Here is a 14,270-nt window from a genome sequence, read left to right as displayed (position 1 = left end):
ATATATATACATTTATATTTTTGTTTTGTTAATGTTGTTAAGTGCTGTCGATTCTGTTCTGACTCATAGTGACCCTGTGCAGGGTGTCCAAGGAGCAGCTGGTGGGTTTGAGCCACCAACTTTGCGGTTCAAACTGACCTTTTGATCTAGTACCTTATCCTACAGCACTAGACCAGGACCCCATATTTATGATTATATTTGTATTTATATTTACATACACATAGATAGTGCAGTCCTGGTGTGGCGCTGTAAAATAAGCGCTGGACTGCTAACCACAAGGTCTGCTCCTTGGAAATCCTATACAGTATAGCTATGCATCAGAACCACCTCGAAAGCTCTTATGATGACACAGATAAATATATGTGGATATGTGTGTTTGCACTGTTACCTACACACTGTTCGGCACTTGCTGTTTTCTCTCTTAACAATGTATCTTGGAGCTCTTTCTGTATTCAGCACACTTATATCTCTGTTTCTTTCTTATATATTTGCACAAAGCATTCCATTTCATGATCTGAAACAGCCCCATTTATCCACATATATTCCTGTTGTGTAAAATGCCTACATGCCCCATTCTTTCTACAGGTTTTCATTTTTAAAATTACTTTAAAATAAGATGCATCTGCAAGGTGGGTATCCTGTTAGGGCTGTTTGCTTACTCTGAGAACTTTCTGGGCTCTGAAAGTTGTGGGAGAGGGCAGTCAGGAAAGGCTGGAAGCACCATGTTAGACCCTTAGGGAAAAGATCTAATGGCATTTCTTCTTCCCTCCCAGGAAAACGTGGTCATCTGGAAATTTCAGACTAAAGATTATGTCTACGGAAACCTTTACGAGAACCGTGTCACTATCTCAAGCAATGCTGAGCAATCAGACGCCTCCATCACCATCAACCAGTTGACCATGGAGGACAATGGCACCTATGACTGCACCGTTTCACTGATGGCAGACCTGGGTGGCAAAAGCAAATCACGTGTCCGCCTCTTGGTCCTCGGTGAGTGTCTCCTTCTCCATCTCTTTCCTAGGGTTGTAGGGCAGAGGATGGGAAGGGGGCTGTGCATGGAGGAGAAGCACCCTGGTGGGAAGATAACAGTCAGAGGCAGCAGTGGATAACCAAGAGCTAAGGCTCTTCCCACGCCTGGTCTGTCCCACACAGGCCTGGGCTGGAATGACCAGGGGTCCTTGAAAGCTGCTCCAGGCAGCTGGAAGAATGGCCTGAATGGAATGTTCCTTCATTTTGAGTTCCCCAAGAATGGTAAAGGAGGAGGTTGAAGCAACTTCTCCTGCCTTGAGCATTATTACATGAACATGCCTGCTTTCTCATGTCCTCGCCAGTATTATTACTGCTCTTTTTCATTTCTATTACTTTGTTAAAGAGAAAATGCTATCTCCTTACTGTCTTGATTTTCACTTGCCCAAGCACTAAAATGGGACACCATGTTGGTATTTCCTCCTATTTGAATGACCTATTTTTGTCCTCTGCCTGTTGTCTAATTGCTTTTCTTATTAATTTCTAGGAGCTCTTTGCATGCTAAAGATATCCACTCTGTGTCATAATAAATAATTTTTTCTTGTAGTTGTATTTATAGTGTCCTTTGACACACAGAAAAAAAAGAAAAAAAAAAGTCTATTGTGTTGTTAAGTGTCATCAAGTTGGTTGCAACTCAGAGATCTTGTTTATTGTTTTTGAGGAGTGGCTAGTTGGTTTGAATCACTGACCTTGCTGTTCAAATCGACGTTTCAGTCCAGAGCTGATCCTACAGTGCCACATATCTACTGTAATTATAACTAATTCCTTAAATAAGCACAGGTGGGAGAAAGATGAGGTTGTCTGGTACTACAAAGATTTACAGTCTTAGAAACTGTTTGTTGCAGTTCTTCTCTTTCCTACAGGGTTGCTATGAATTGGACTAGACTGGATGGCAGTGGTTTGGGTCTTGGTTCTTCCTTTTCTCACATGTCATTGCATTATGGGCTTTCAAATATTAAAAATTCAGTCCAACCTAAATTTAAAAATTCACTGATGTCTAGTTTGGGCTTGATCCCCTAAAACTTGGAGACCAGCAGCGGTGAAATGAGGTCATGGGTCTGCTTTACCACTCTTATTAGTCTATCTCCTTTCACCCCTATTTCTGGATCCTCTAAAGTGGTAGCAGAGGCAGGGAGGGTTAAAGGGGAAAAGGAAAGGGCCCATTTACCTAGCTAGGTAATTTGTGGTTTTCTCTTGGCTCTCACATAATCCCAACCACGGTGGGTAGTCCACTGCTAGCTCCATTGTGGGGGTGCATTAATGGGATCCTCAGAATCCCTCATGGATGTTCACTTTGCATCATTTCCTGAGACAGGTACTATGCCTTCTAGCTAAACTCTCATCTGCCTGTCCATTCCGCCCCTGCTCTCTGCAGTCCACTCCAGGTTCCTTTTGGCCCAGCAGGCAGCTCTCTGGCACAAGATTTCTTTCAGGATAACAAGATTCATATTCTTACCTTGCTAAGTCTTGCTAAAAGCAAAAAACCAAACCTGTTGCTATCAAGTTGATTCTGTATCATAGTGATCCTATTTGTTGTTGTTGTTGTTAGGTGCTATCTAGTCGGTACCAACTCATAGCGACTCTATGCACAACAGAATTAAAAACTGCCCGGTTCTGGGCCAGCCTCACAATTGTTGCCATGCTTGAGCGCATTGATGTTGCCACTTTGCCAATCCATCTCGCTGGGAGTCTTTAGGACAAAGTAAAACCCACATAAGGTTTTCAAGGCTGTAGTATTTACGAAAGCAGATTGCCACATCTTTCTCCACTGGAGAGGCTGATGGGTTCAAACTACCAACTTCTCAGTTAGCAGTTGATACCTTAACCACTGTACCACTAGGGCTCCTTGTTGTTGTTTTGTGGTTAAGTGTCATCCAGTAGGTTCTGACTCTACACACAACATAGTGAAATGCTTCCACCATCCTTGCAATTGTTTTGTTTGAAGCCATTACTGCTGCCACTCTGTCAATCCATCACCTTGGGGATCTTCCTCTTTTTTGTTGACCCTCCACTTTATCAAGCATGGTGTTCTTCTCCAGGGACAAGTCCCTCCTGATAGCATGTCCAAAGTACTAAAGATGAAGTTTTGCCATCCTCCCTTCTAAGGAGCATTCTAGCTATCCTGTTGCAAATCACATTTGTTTGTTCTTCTAGCAGCATGATTCAAATGCCTCAATTCTTCTACAGTCTTCCTTACTCACTGTCCAACTTTCACATGTGTATGCGGCAATTTAAAATACTATGGCTTGGGTCAGGCACATCTTAGTACTTGAAGTGCCATTTTTGCTCTTTAACACTTTCAAGAGGTCTTTTGCAGCAGATTTGCCCAAGATAAATCAATCTGAATTGATTTATTAACTGCTATTTCCATGAGAGTTGACTGTGAAATCTAAGCAAAATGAAGTCTTTGACAACTTTAATCTGTGCTCCATTCATCATAATGTTATTTATTGGCCCAGTGGTGAGGATTATGTTTTTGTTTTAAGGGTTCCTTAAACCCTGTGAAACCATGCAGTGGGAAGGCAGACTCCTTACTGCTACACTCACTCCTGCTCCAGTGCCCTTTTTGCATTTGGGTTCCTCTGGGCAAAGACAGTCATCAGTGTCTGTCATCGGGTAGCTCCCCAGATACCCAGGGACATCTGTCAAGCACTTACATAATCACACTCCAAGAGTAGTGCTGTTAGAGTCTATAGTTTTTGCTGCTCAGCAATCACAGCCTGGGAGTAAAAGGCCAGAATCCCAAGAGAAGATAACCCAATTTCTAGGTGAGATGCTCTTGGTGCCTCCCTGGTTTGGTCTGAGATGAGGAAAATACCTCCCCTCCTTTTCCCCAAGATCTCCAGTATTGTGTTCTACGGGCTGGAGATAACTGATAATCAAAGGACATTTTAATCAAAGGACTTGAAATGTTTCTCATCCCTCCCTGTAGTACTGAGGATGCATATCATCCATTGTCCTCAACCTGGAGGTTCTAGTGTAAATTCTGAGACACAGGAAAAGACCCATTCCATGGCCTGTTACATAGTCAAAACTGTTGATGTTTTCATGAATGGATTTTGAGTTTCTTGTCTTATTTCAGTAGTCTCTTCCCACCATCCTTGGGGTTATAAAAATGAACTTAATGTTTTTTTTTTCCTATGTCTATAGTTTTAATTTTTTTTTAACTGTAGACATTTATTTCACCTGGAATTTATTTTGTACATGTTAGTATCTAACTTTGTTAATTTTCTTCGATACAAATAGACAATTCTGTCAGTATGATTTACTACACCAAAGAATGCCAGCTTTGTAACATACTATGTTATTACATATATTTGGCTCTGTAATTTTACTCCTTCTTTTATTCCATTTATCCTTTAAATCAATCCTATGCCAGTATCATGTGTTTTTGATTAAAGTATGTTTCTATTCAGTGTTGACATCTGGAGTTTTATTTTTTTATAGAAATTAATAGTGTTTTTTGAATTGGTTTAATATCTGGTATTGTGTAATAGCACCCTTACTAATCTTTTTCAAAATCACTTTTGGCAATTTTTGCACATTTATATAATTTAAAAATCCGTTAGCAATGATACATTAATAGAAGAGAACTCTTCTGGGGCTCGAGAGGGTAAATGACCACTAGAAAGCGTCCACCCTGCATGGAAAAAGGTCTGTCTGTACTCCAAATCCTTCACCGTTCCACCAGGTAATACCACCATTCCCAAAGAGCAATCATTCCAATTCAGAATGAGCCTCAAACTCTTTTAGATTTACTTTGGAATAATCTGGCCTCTCTTATCCTCCACAGTGGATGTAAACTTGTCAGTTAGGTGTTTTTTCCTCTCTCGCTCATTAAACTTTGTTTTAATGGGTTTCAATATTCTGTGACAAATTTTTGGAAAAGTTGTTTCCATTGAAAAAGTACTGATTTTAAAACTAATGACTTAAAAGTGCCACAGAAAACAACAACAATGGTCCATGTAATATTCCTTTCCTTCTGAAGGTTTTACAATGCATTACTATCATAAAGTCTTTTACTATTAAACAGCCAGTTGAGACAAACAGTTCTGAGATCATTCTTCTACCACTGATGAAGACTGGAGTGGCAGGTGTTACAGGTAATATTCATTTAGCCTTCTGAGCTTTCTGAGCAGACTTGGTGACTTTGCCAGCTCCAGCAGGCTTTTTGTCCACGGCTTTGATGACACCCACAGCAATAGTCTGTGGTGTCACGAACAGCAAAACGACCCAGAGGGAGGCAGTGTGAGAAGCTCTCAACACACATGGACTTTCCGGGAACCATGTCAACAACAGCAGTCTCACCAGACTTCAAGCATTTGGGGCCATCTTCCAGCTTCTTACCAGAAAGGCAGCCAGTCAGCTCTTTGAGCTCAGCAAACTTGCAAGCAATGTGAGCTGTGTGACAATCCAGCATAGGTGCATATCCAGCACAGATTTGGCCTAGATGGTTGTTGTTGGATGCTGTTGTTGTTGTTAAGTGCTGTCGAGTCAGTTCCCATCCATAGTGACCCTGTATAGGGTTTTTGAGGAGCAGCTGGTGAGCTTGAATTACCGACCTTGTGGTTCAAACTGACTTTGCAGTCCAATGCATTAACACACAGCGCCACACCAGAGTCCAGGTTGAGGGTGATCACCTGTGCAAAGCAGCCAGCTGCTTCCACTACTGGGTCATTTTTGCTGCCACCAGCCACATTGCTACCGTGAACATCTTTGACAGAAACATTCTTTACGTTGAAGTCTACATTGTTCCCAGGCAGCACGTCACTCAAAGCCTCATGATGCATTTCAACAGATTTTACTTCAGTGGTAATGTTGACAGGAGCAAAGGTGACCACCATGCCTAGTTTGAGAACACCAGTCTCCACGCTGCTCACAGGGACAGTGTCAATACCACCAATTTTGTAGATATCCTGGAGAGGCAGATGAAAGGGCTTGTCAGTTGGAAAACTTGGTAGCAGGATGCAATCCAGAGCTTCAAGCAATGTGGTTCCATTGGCATTGCCATCCTTATGGGTGACTTTCCATGTTAGCACTTGGCTCCAGCATACTGTCACCACTTCAACCAGAAATTGGTACAAATGCTACTGTTTCAGGGCTGTAGCCAATTTTCTTAATGTAGGTACTGACTTCCTTACTGATTTCCTCATACATTTTCTGGCTGCAGGGTGGCTCAGTTTGCTAACCTTTTTACTAACATCAACAATTAGCTGTTTCACACGCAGTGTGTAAGCCACAAGGGCATGCTCATGGGTCTGCCCATCCGTAAAGATACCAGCTTCAAATTCACCAACACCAGCATCAACAATCAGGACAGCAGTCAGCATGTGAGGTTCCTGTAATCATGTTTTTAATAAAGTCTCTGTGCCCTGGGGTATCAATGATGGTCACATAGCACTTGCTGGTCTCAAATTTCTAGAGGGAAATATCAATGGTGACTCCTTGCTCACAGTCAGCTTTCCGTTTATCCAAGACCCAGGGAACTTTAAGGAGCCCTTCCCCATCTCAGCAGAATCCTTCTCATATTTTTTGATGGTTCTTTTGTCAATTCCACCACATTTGTAGATCAAGTGATCAGTAGTGGTTGACTTGCCAGAATCTAAGTGTTCAATAACCACAATGTTAGTATGGGTCTTTTCCTTTCTTATTTTGGCTTAAATTGTGCAGTGGTTTTCATGAGTGCCTGTATTCCTGTGGCAAACCCATTGTGAAAAAGCTGCCAATTATGTTTTGTCATGGCATTAACTTGTGTTTCACTTTTTTTGCTCCCACACTGGCAGAAGGTAGGAGGGGCAGAGTGTTGCCAGCACCACACCTGCATCTGATCATTGCTAACTGCATCTCAACTGTTCTTCCACACTGAAGGTCATAGCTCAGGACATCTGGGAGACTGAAGCTTAGCAACCTGTAACCCTACCAATGCATGGACAGTTGTCTTAGGGTTGTAATGGGGAGCTCTGATGGTCTTGGAGCTTTGGGAACATTCCCAAGCCCTCTTGCTGAAAGGTTGGTGGTTCAAACCCACCCAGACATAACTCAAAATACAGACCTGGTGATCTGTTTCTGAAAGTTCACATAACTTCACAAATCAAATGGAGCAGTTCTACTCTGCACATGTGGGATCTCCATGAGTAAGAAATATCTAGACAGCAATTAACAACAGCAATATACTCACAAGCCAATCATCCTTTATCCTTTTATAGCAACTTTTCAGCTGTGTTTTAGTTACCCTAGATTCTAGGTACATCCTAAGTGAGTTAGCACTGGACTGCTAACCATAAGGTTGGTGGCTCAAACCCACCAGCTGCTTCTCAGAAGCCCTATTCAGGGTCACTGAGTCGAAACCAAGTTAACAACACTTAACAAGAAGAAGAAGATTCTAGGTATGGAAAGAAAGGGCGGGAGTGCTGTGATGGGTTTTTCTACCCTGTTCCATTAACTCAGGGGACAGGCCAGTATTTCTCATGCACAGAGGATTGTTTGAGTGGAGCCTGTATCAACTCTGCCCTCCTTCCACTATAGAAGCCTTAGTTTAACTGTACCACCGTTCAGCTGTCAGTTTGTCGTACTGTGGTGGCTTGTGAGTTGCTGCAATTCTGGAAGCTATGCTACCAGTATTTTAAATACCAGCAGGGTCACCCAGGGTGGACAGGTTTCAGAGGAGCTTCCAGACTAAAACAGACTACAAAGAAGAAGAGACAGACTACTTCCAAATATTTATTTAGTCACTGAAAATGTTATAAATAGCAGTGGTACACTGTCAGCAACAGAATATTGAATATTGAAGCATGGTGAAGAGCACCAGAATATTGTGAGATATAGTACCCGAAGATGAGCCCCTAAGTTGGAAGGCACTCAAAATACGATTGGGGAAGAACTACCACTTCAAAGTAGAGTTGATCATGATGACGCAAATAAAGTTTTCAAAATCTTCATTTACTTATGGGGGACAACTCAAAATGAGGAGAAACAGCTGTAAACATCCATTAATAATAGGAACATGGAATGTATGGAATTTGACTCTAAGAAAATTAAAAGCTGTCAAAAAATGAAATGGAAGCCATAAACATGGATATCCTTAGGCATTAGTGAGCTGAAATGGACTGGCATTGACCATTTTGAACCTGATAATCCCATTGTTTACTATGCCAGGAATGACAAATTGAAGAGAACTGCCATCGCATTCATCATGAAAAGAACATTTCAAAATCGATCTTGAAGTACAATGCTGTCTGTGACGGGATAATACCCATATGCCTACAAGGAAGACCAGTTAATATAATTATAATTCAAATTTATGTACCAACCACGAAAGCTAGTGGTAATAATACTGAAGAATTTTACCTACTTCTTCAGTCTGAAACTGATCCAACATGCAATAGAGATATAGTTATAATTACTGGTGATTGGAATGCAAAGTCTGTAAACAAAGAGAAAGGATCAGTCATTGGAAAATATGGCCTTGGTGACAGAAATGATGCTGGAGAGATCACATGATAGAATTTTGCAAGACCAATGACTTGTTCATTGTAAATACCTTTTATAAACAACATAAAAACCTACGAAAACATGGAGCTAACCAGATGGAATACACAGAAATCAAATTGACTACATCTGTAAAAAGAGATGGCAGAAAAGTTCCATATCATCAGCCAAAACAAGACCAGGTGCGGACTGTGGAACAGACCATCAATTGCTCATATGAAAGTTCAGGTTGAAGCTGAAAAAAATTAAAACAAGTCCACTAGAGCCAAAATATGACCTTGAACATATCCTACCTGAACTCAGAAATCATCTCTGAATGATTACCCATTTCAAGAGGTAGCATATGATCAAGAGCCAATGATACTGAAGGAAGAAGTCCAAGGTGCATTGAAGGAATTGGCAAAGAACAAGGCTCCTGGAATTGATGGAATAAAAATTGAAATTTTTCAAGAAAGTGAGGCGGCACAGGAGGCACTCGCTCATCTATGCCAAGAAATTTGGAAGACACCTAATGGTCAACTGATTGTTAGAGATTCATATCTGTGCTATTCCAAACAGAGGTGACCCAACAGAATGAAGAAATTACTGGATAATATCATTAATATCGCATGCAAGTAAAATTTTGCTAAAGACATTTTAAAAATGGCTGCAACAGTACATTGACAGGGAACTGTCAGATTCAGATGAGGATGTGGAACGAGGGATAGCACTGCTGAGGTCTGGTGGATCTTGGCTGAAAGCAGTGAATACCAGAAAGATATTTACTTGTGCTTTATTGACTACGCAAAGGCATTTGATTGTGTGGATCATGACAAGCTATGGACAACATTGAGGAGAGAGAGTATCCCAACACTTAATTGTGGTCATGAAGAACCTGTACATAAACTAAGAGGCAGTTGCTCAAAAAGAACAAGGAAACATTGAATGGCTTAAAACTAGGTTTGCACCAGGGTTGTATTCTTTCACTATACTTATTCAACCTGTATGCAAATAATCAAAATAGCTGGATTATATGAAGAAGCATGTGGCATCAGGATTAGAGGAAGACTCATTATCAACCTGCGATATGCATATTATATAACCTTGCTTGCTGAATGTGAAGAGGACTTAAAATACTGATGAAGATCAAAGGCCATAGCCTTAGGTATGTGTGGAACCGTAATGAAAACAAAAATCCTCACCACTGGACCAATAAATAACATCAAGATAAATGGATAAAAGATTGAACTTGTCAAAGACTTCGTTTTGTTCAAATCAACCATCAATGCTTACGGAAGCATTAAGCAAATCTGCTGCACAAAACCTCTTTAAAGTGTTCAAGAGCAAGGATGTCAGTTTGAGGACTAAGGTGCCTGTCACCCAAGCCATGGTATTTTAAGTAACCTCATATGTGTGTGAAAGTTGGACAATGAATGAAGAAGACTGTAGAATTGATGCATTTGAGGTATGGTATTGGAGGGGAATATTAAGAATATGGATATTAAAAGAACAAATAAATCTGTATTGGAAGAAGTACAGCCAGAAGCTCCTTAGAAAATAGAATGGCCCGACTTTGTCTCTCATACTTGGGACATATTATCAGGAGGGACCAGTCCCTGGAGTAGGACATCATGTTTGGTAAAGTGGAGGGTCATCAAACAAAGGAAGACCCACAAGAAGATGGACTGACATAGCGGTAGCAGCAATGGGCTACAGGGTTGCAAGGATTGTGAGGTTGGCGCAGGACAGGCAGTGTTTCATTTTGTTGTATATAAGGTTGCTATTACTTGGTACCAACTTGATGGCACCTAACAACAACAAGAAGTCCAAATGCAAGCAAATAAGCAATTAGCTGTGTTTGGTGTTTCCTTGCCTCTCTAAAATTACTAATCTAAAACAAAAACAAACTCAAAAAGACAAGTTTTGTTGTTAAGTGCTGTCCAGTCAGTTTCGACTCATAGTAATTCTATATGTTGTTGTTGTTGTCAGGTGCCATCGAGTCGGAACCGACTCATAGCGACCCCATGCACAGCAGAACAAAACAATGTCCAATCCTGGGCCAACCTCACTACCGCTGCCACACTTGAGTCCATCAATGATGCCACCTGGCCAATCCATCTCGTTAGGGGTCTTCCTCTTTTTCTCTGACCCTCTACCTTACTCAGCATGACATTCTTCTCCAGCGACTGTTCCCTTCAGACAATATGTCCAAAGTATGAGAGATGAATCTTAGCCATCTTGGCCTCCAAGGAGCACTCTGGCTGCACTTCTTCCAAAACAGATCTATTGGTTCTTTTGGCAGTCCATGGCACTTTCAGTATTCTCCTCCAACACCACAACTCAAAGGCATCAATTCTACGATCTTCCCTATTCACTGTCCAGCTTTCACATCCATATGAGATAATTGAAAATACCATGGCTTGGGTCAGGCGTACCTTAGTCCTCAAGCTGACATCTGTGCTCTTCAACACTTTAAAAAGTTCCTGTGCAGCAGATTTACCCAGTGCAATACGTCGTCTGATCTCTTGACTACTGCTTCCGAAAGTGTTGATAGTTGATCCAAGAAGAATGAAGTCCTTGACAACTTCAATCTTTTCTCCATTGATAAGAATGTTGTTTATTGGTCCAGTGGTGAGGATTTTTGTTTTCTTGACATTGAGATGCAATCCATACCGAAGGCTGTGCTCTTTGATCTTCATCAGTAAATGTTTCAAGTCCTCTTCACTTTCAGCAAGCAAGGTTGTATCATCGGCATATCGCAGGTTGTTAATGAGTCTCCCTCCAATCCTGACACCACATTTTTCTTCATAGAACCCAGCTTCTCGTATTATTTGCTCAGCATACAGGTTGAATAAGTATATATAGGGTTTCCTATAGTAGACTCGACAGCACTTAACAACAACAACATAGTGGGTTTGAACCATAGGTTTGTTGTCCAGTGTTTAACCTAGAGCGCCATACCAGGAGTCCAAAAAGAAAAGTATTCACTGTATTGCTCTCTTATTACATTTTACACATTCCTCACTTCCTATAAGCACCTAGCTACATGTGTATTTATGTTCATAAGTGTATTTTTGGAGTCCCGGTATACCACTGTGGGTTAGTGCCCTGGATTGCTAGGTCAGTTTGAACAGCAACGTCAGCAGTTCAAGTTCACCAGTTGCTCCTCAGAAATCCTGTACAGGGTCACTATGACTTGGAACCAACTCGAAGGCACTTAACAACTGTATTTTCAGTCTAACAGTTGGTACTTTTCCCTTTCACTCCATTTCACATCATATTCCTTGGCTGCTTTCACACTGCTCTTTAAGCTATGTACTGCACCCACTCCCCACCCTTGGACTGGATATTCAGGCTGTTCCCAGTTAAAGCTATCATAATGCTGAAACAACATTTTTGTGTGCATACCTTTTAATTTTTATTTGCATTAGCTTTTGAAATATATCCCAGGGGAGAGATTACCAAGCATTTTAATCTTGTTCTTCCTATACTTCTTCCCCCAAATCTGTCTGTTTGCCCCAACTGATTTCGTGACTCCCCACATCTGGCCTTTCTGTAGCCAATTCTGCCTCCTTCCAGCATCCCTTCAGTAGCTTCCATTTCCTTCTGGCATTGGCTTCAGCAGGTTGAGGGGACCAAGGCAGGAGCCCACCCAAATGACAGCCAGTTTTCTCCCTCCCCCTCAGGGCCTGTTGCATTTTAAGAGAGCATCTCATCAATTGGATGAATGAAGGATAGAAATTTAATCTAAGATTATGAAATTCTATGAAACGAATTTTTATTTAATAAAAGAGTGAGACTTTTGCATGACATGTTAAGAAATCCAGTTTAAAATATATATATTATTTTTTAAACGGGGAGAGGTTCTGTAGCCTCTGCAGCTATATTTAGGCCGAAGGTTGAATGTCCATATAGTAACACTGGGCAAGCAGGCAGTTTCTAGATAAGAGGCAACCCTGCAGCCTCTGCCTCAATGGAACAGTAGTCTTGGGCAGGCGGGGAAGCCACTCTGACCCAGACCCCCAACAGCACCCGGCCGATCAGATCAGTTCTCTCTCCGGCCTCTGACGCCCCCTGGTGCCTTGAGGGGGAACCGCAGTCTTCGCGCTCACCCTGGTGTAGGTCTGCGGGCGCCTGGGCGGACAGACAGAGGTAGAGAGACCCTGGTGGTAGTGGTGGGTGGTTATGTGCCCTGGAGTTGGTTCCGACTCATAGCGACCCTGTATAGGGTTTCCAAGGCTGTAAATCTTTACTGGAGCAGAAAGCCTCATCTTTCTCCCGCGGAACCACTGGTAGTTTCGAACTGCCTCGTAACCACTACACTACCAAAGCTGATTATGTCCCCCCTTACCACTCCGTCATCAATTAATATTCAGTGGCATCTGCATTTCGCTTGAGAGGTAAGATGAGGCAACTGAGAATCAGAACTCTACATGAAGCTCTGGAGGTCTCATGGCCCTCATATTAGAAGGACGATGATATGTCTGAATGAAGGTCCGAGATGTTGAGGAGAGAGACTTTCAGGAGCAGTCTGGGTAGGTAGGATAAAGGAAAAGGGTGCCTGGAATGAGACGAAGGGTGTTTGGGGATTGAGGTTAAGGGTCTGGGGAATTTAGAACCTGCCACATCCCCTACCTTAGTATAACAGCCTGTCCGATAAGTGGTGGAATAAAAGATTTGGTTGTGTGCCACTAAGTTGGTTCTGACTCCTAGCCACCTTGCATAGACTTTCCGAGGCTGTAAATCTTTGCAGGTGCATAAAGCCTCATCTGTCTCCCACAGAGCAGCTAATAGATTCGAACTGCTGACCTTGCAGTTATCAGCCCAGCTCGTAATCTACTAAGCTACCAGGTATGCTTACCTACTATTAAATCCTATCATAACCCAATTTTAATTTTTGTTAATACATGTTTTTTCATTAATGAAAGGAGAATTTCAGAAATTTTGTTGTGAAATATGGATTTTGATACATATTATATGGGACACATATGACCCTCTGGACTCAAGATAAAATTAAGTGGGACACATGTGTCCCTCTTGATTCTGCACCACCTTCTAGATCCTTGACAGGAGCATATCATTTAGTGTGCTTGGAATTACAGTCTGCCTCCACAAAGATTTATAATCTTGGAACCCCTATTGGGCAGTTCTTGGTGCTATAGGAAAACCACTGGATTGCTAACCACAAGGTCAGTAATTCAAACCTGCCAGCCATTCCTCAGAAAACCTATATCGGGTCCTTTGAGTTGGAATCAATTCTATGGCACTTAACAATAACTACAACTCTGTCCTATACAGTCACTATGAGTTGGAAGTTGACTCAGTAGCAATGGGTTGCCTTTTGTTTCATATCCTCATAAGAAGCCTTGGTGGCAAAGTGGTTAAGTGTTTCCATTGCTAATTAAAAAGGTCGGCTGTTTGAATCCACCAGCCATTCCACAGGAGAAAGCTGTAGCAATTTGCTTCCATACAACTTAAAACCTAGGAAATCATATGGGGCAGTTCTTCTTTGTCATGACTCTGAATTGAGTCAATGGCTCCCAACAACAAGAGATCATTAAACCAAGGGGTAGACAAACGACAGCCAAATGCATCCTGTAGTCTGTTTTTGTATGTCTTGAGAACCAAGATTTTTTTTTTTTAAAGACTATTTAAAACAGAGGTGAAGAAAGAGAAGCAGCTGCAATATATGACCCACAAAGCCGAAAGTATTTAGTGTCGAGCCCTTTACAGAACAAGCTCTACATTCCCCCATTTTGCAGATGGGAATGCTAAGA

The 14,270-nt window shown here is 41.7% G+C and overlaps 1 protein-coding gene and 1 pseudogene across 1 annotated transcript in view; one reads left to right on the top strand and one right to left on the bottom strand.

Moving 5' to 3' along the window:
- GPA33 (glycoprotein A33 (transmembrane)) overlaps window positions 1–14,270 on the top strand; it is a 59,945-nt gene that overhangs the window by 30,855 nt on the left and 14,820 nt on the right. The window contains exon 3 of the mRNA XM_006876001.1: window positions 774–990. Coding sequence (XP_006876063.1) covers window positions 774–990 — 217 coding nt within the window. The remainder of the gene's footprint in view (window positions 1–773; window positions 991–14,270) is intronic.
- Window positions 5,137–14,248, bottom strand: LOC102831074 (annotated as a pseudogene).

This window comes from Chrysochloris asiatica, unplaced genomic scaffold (genome assembly GCF_000296735.1).
Source record: "Chrysochloris asiatica unplaced genomic scaffold, ChrAsi1.0 scaffold00349, whole genome shotgun sequence".
In the NCBI taxonomy this organism is placed as follows: Eukaryota; Metazoa; Chordata; class Mammalia; order Afrosoricida; family Chrysochloridae; genus Chrysochloris; species Chrysochloris asiatica.
Note: the sequence above shows the minus strand (reverse complement) of the source record. Positions and strands in the feature narration are given on the sequence as shown.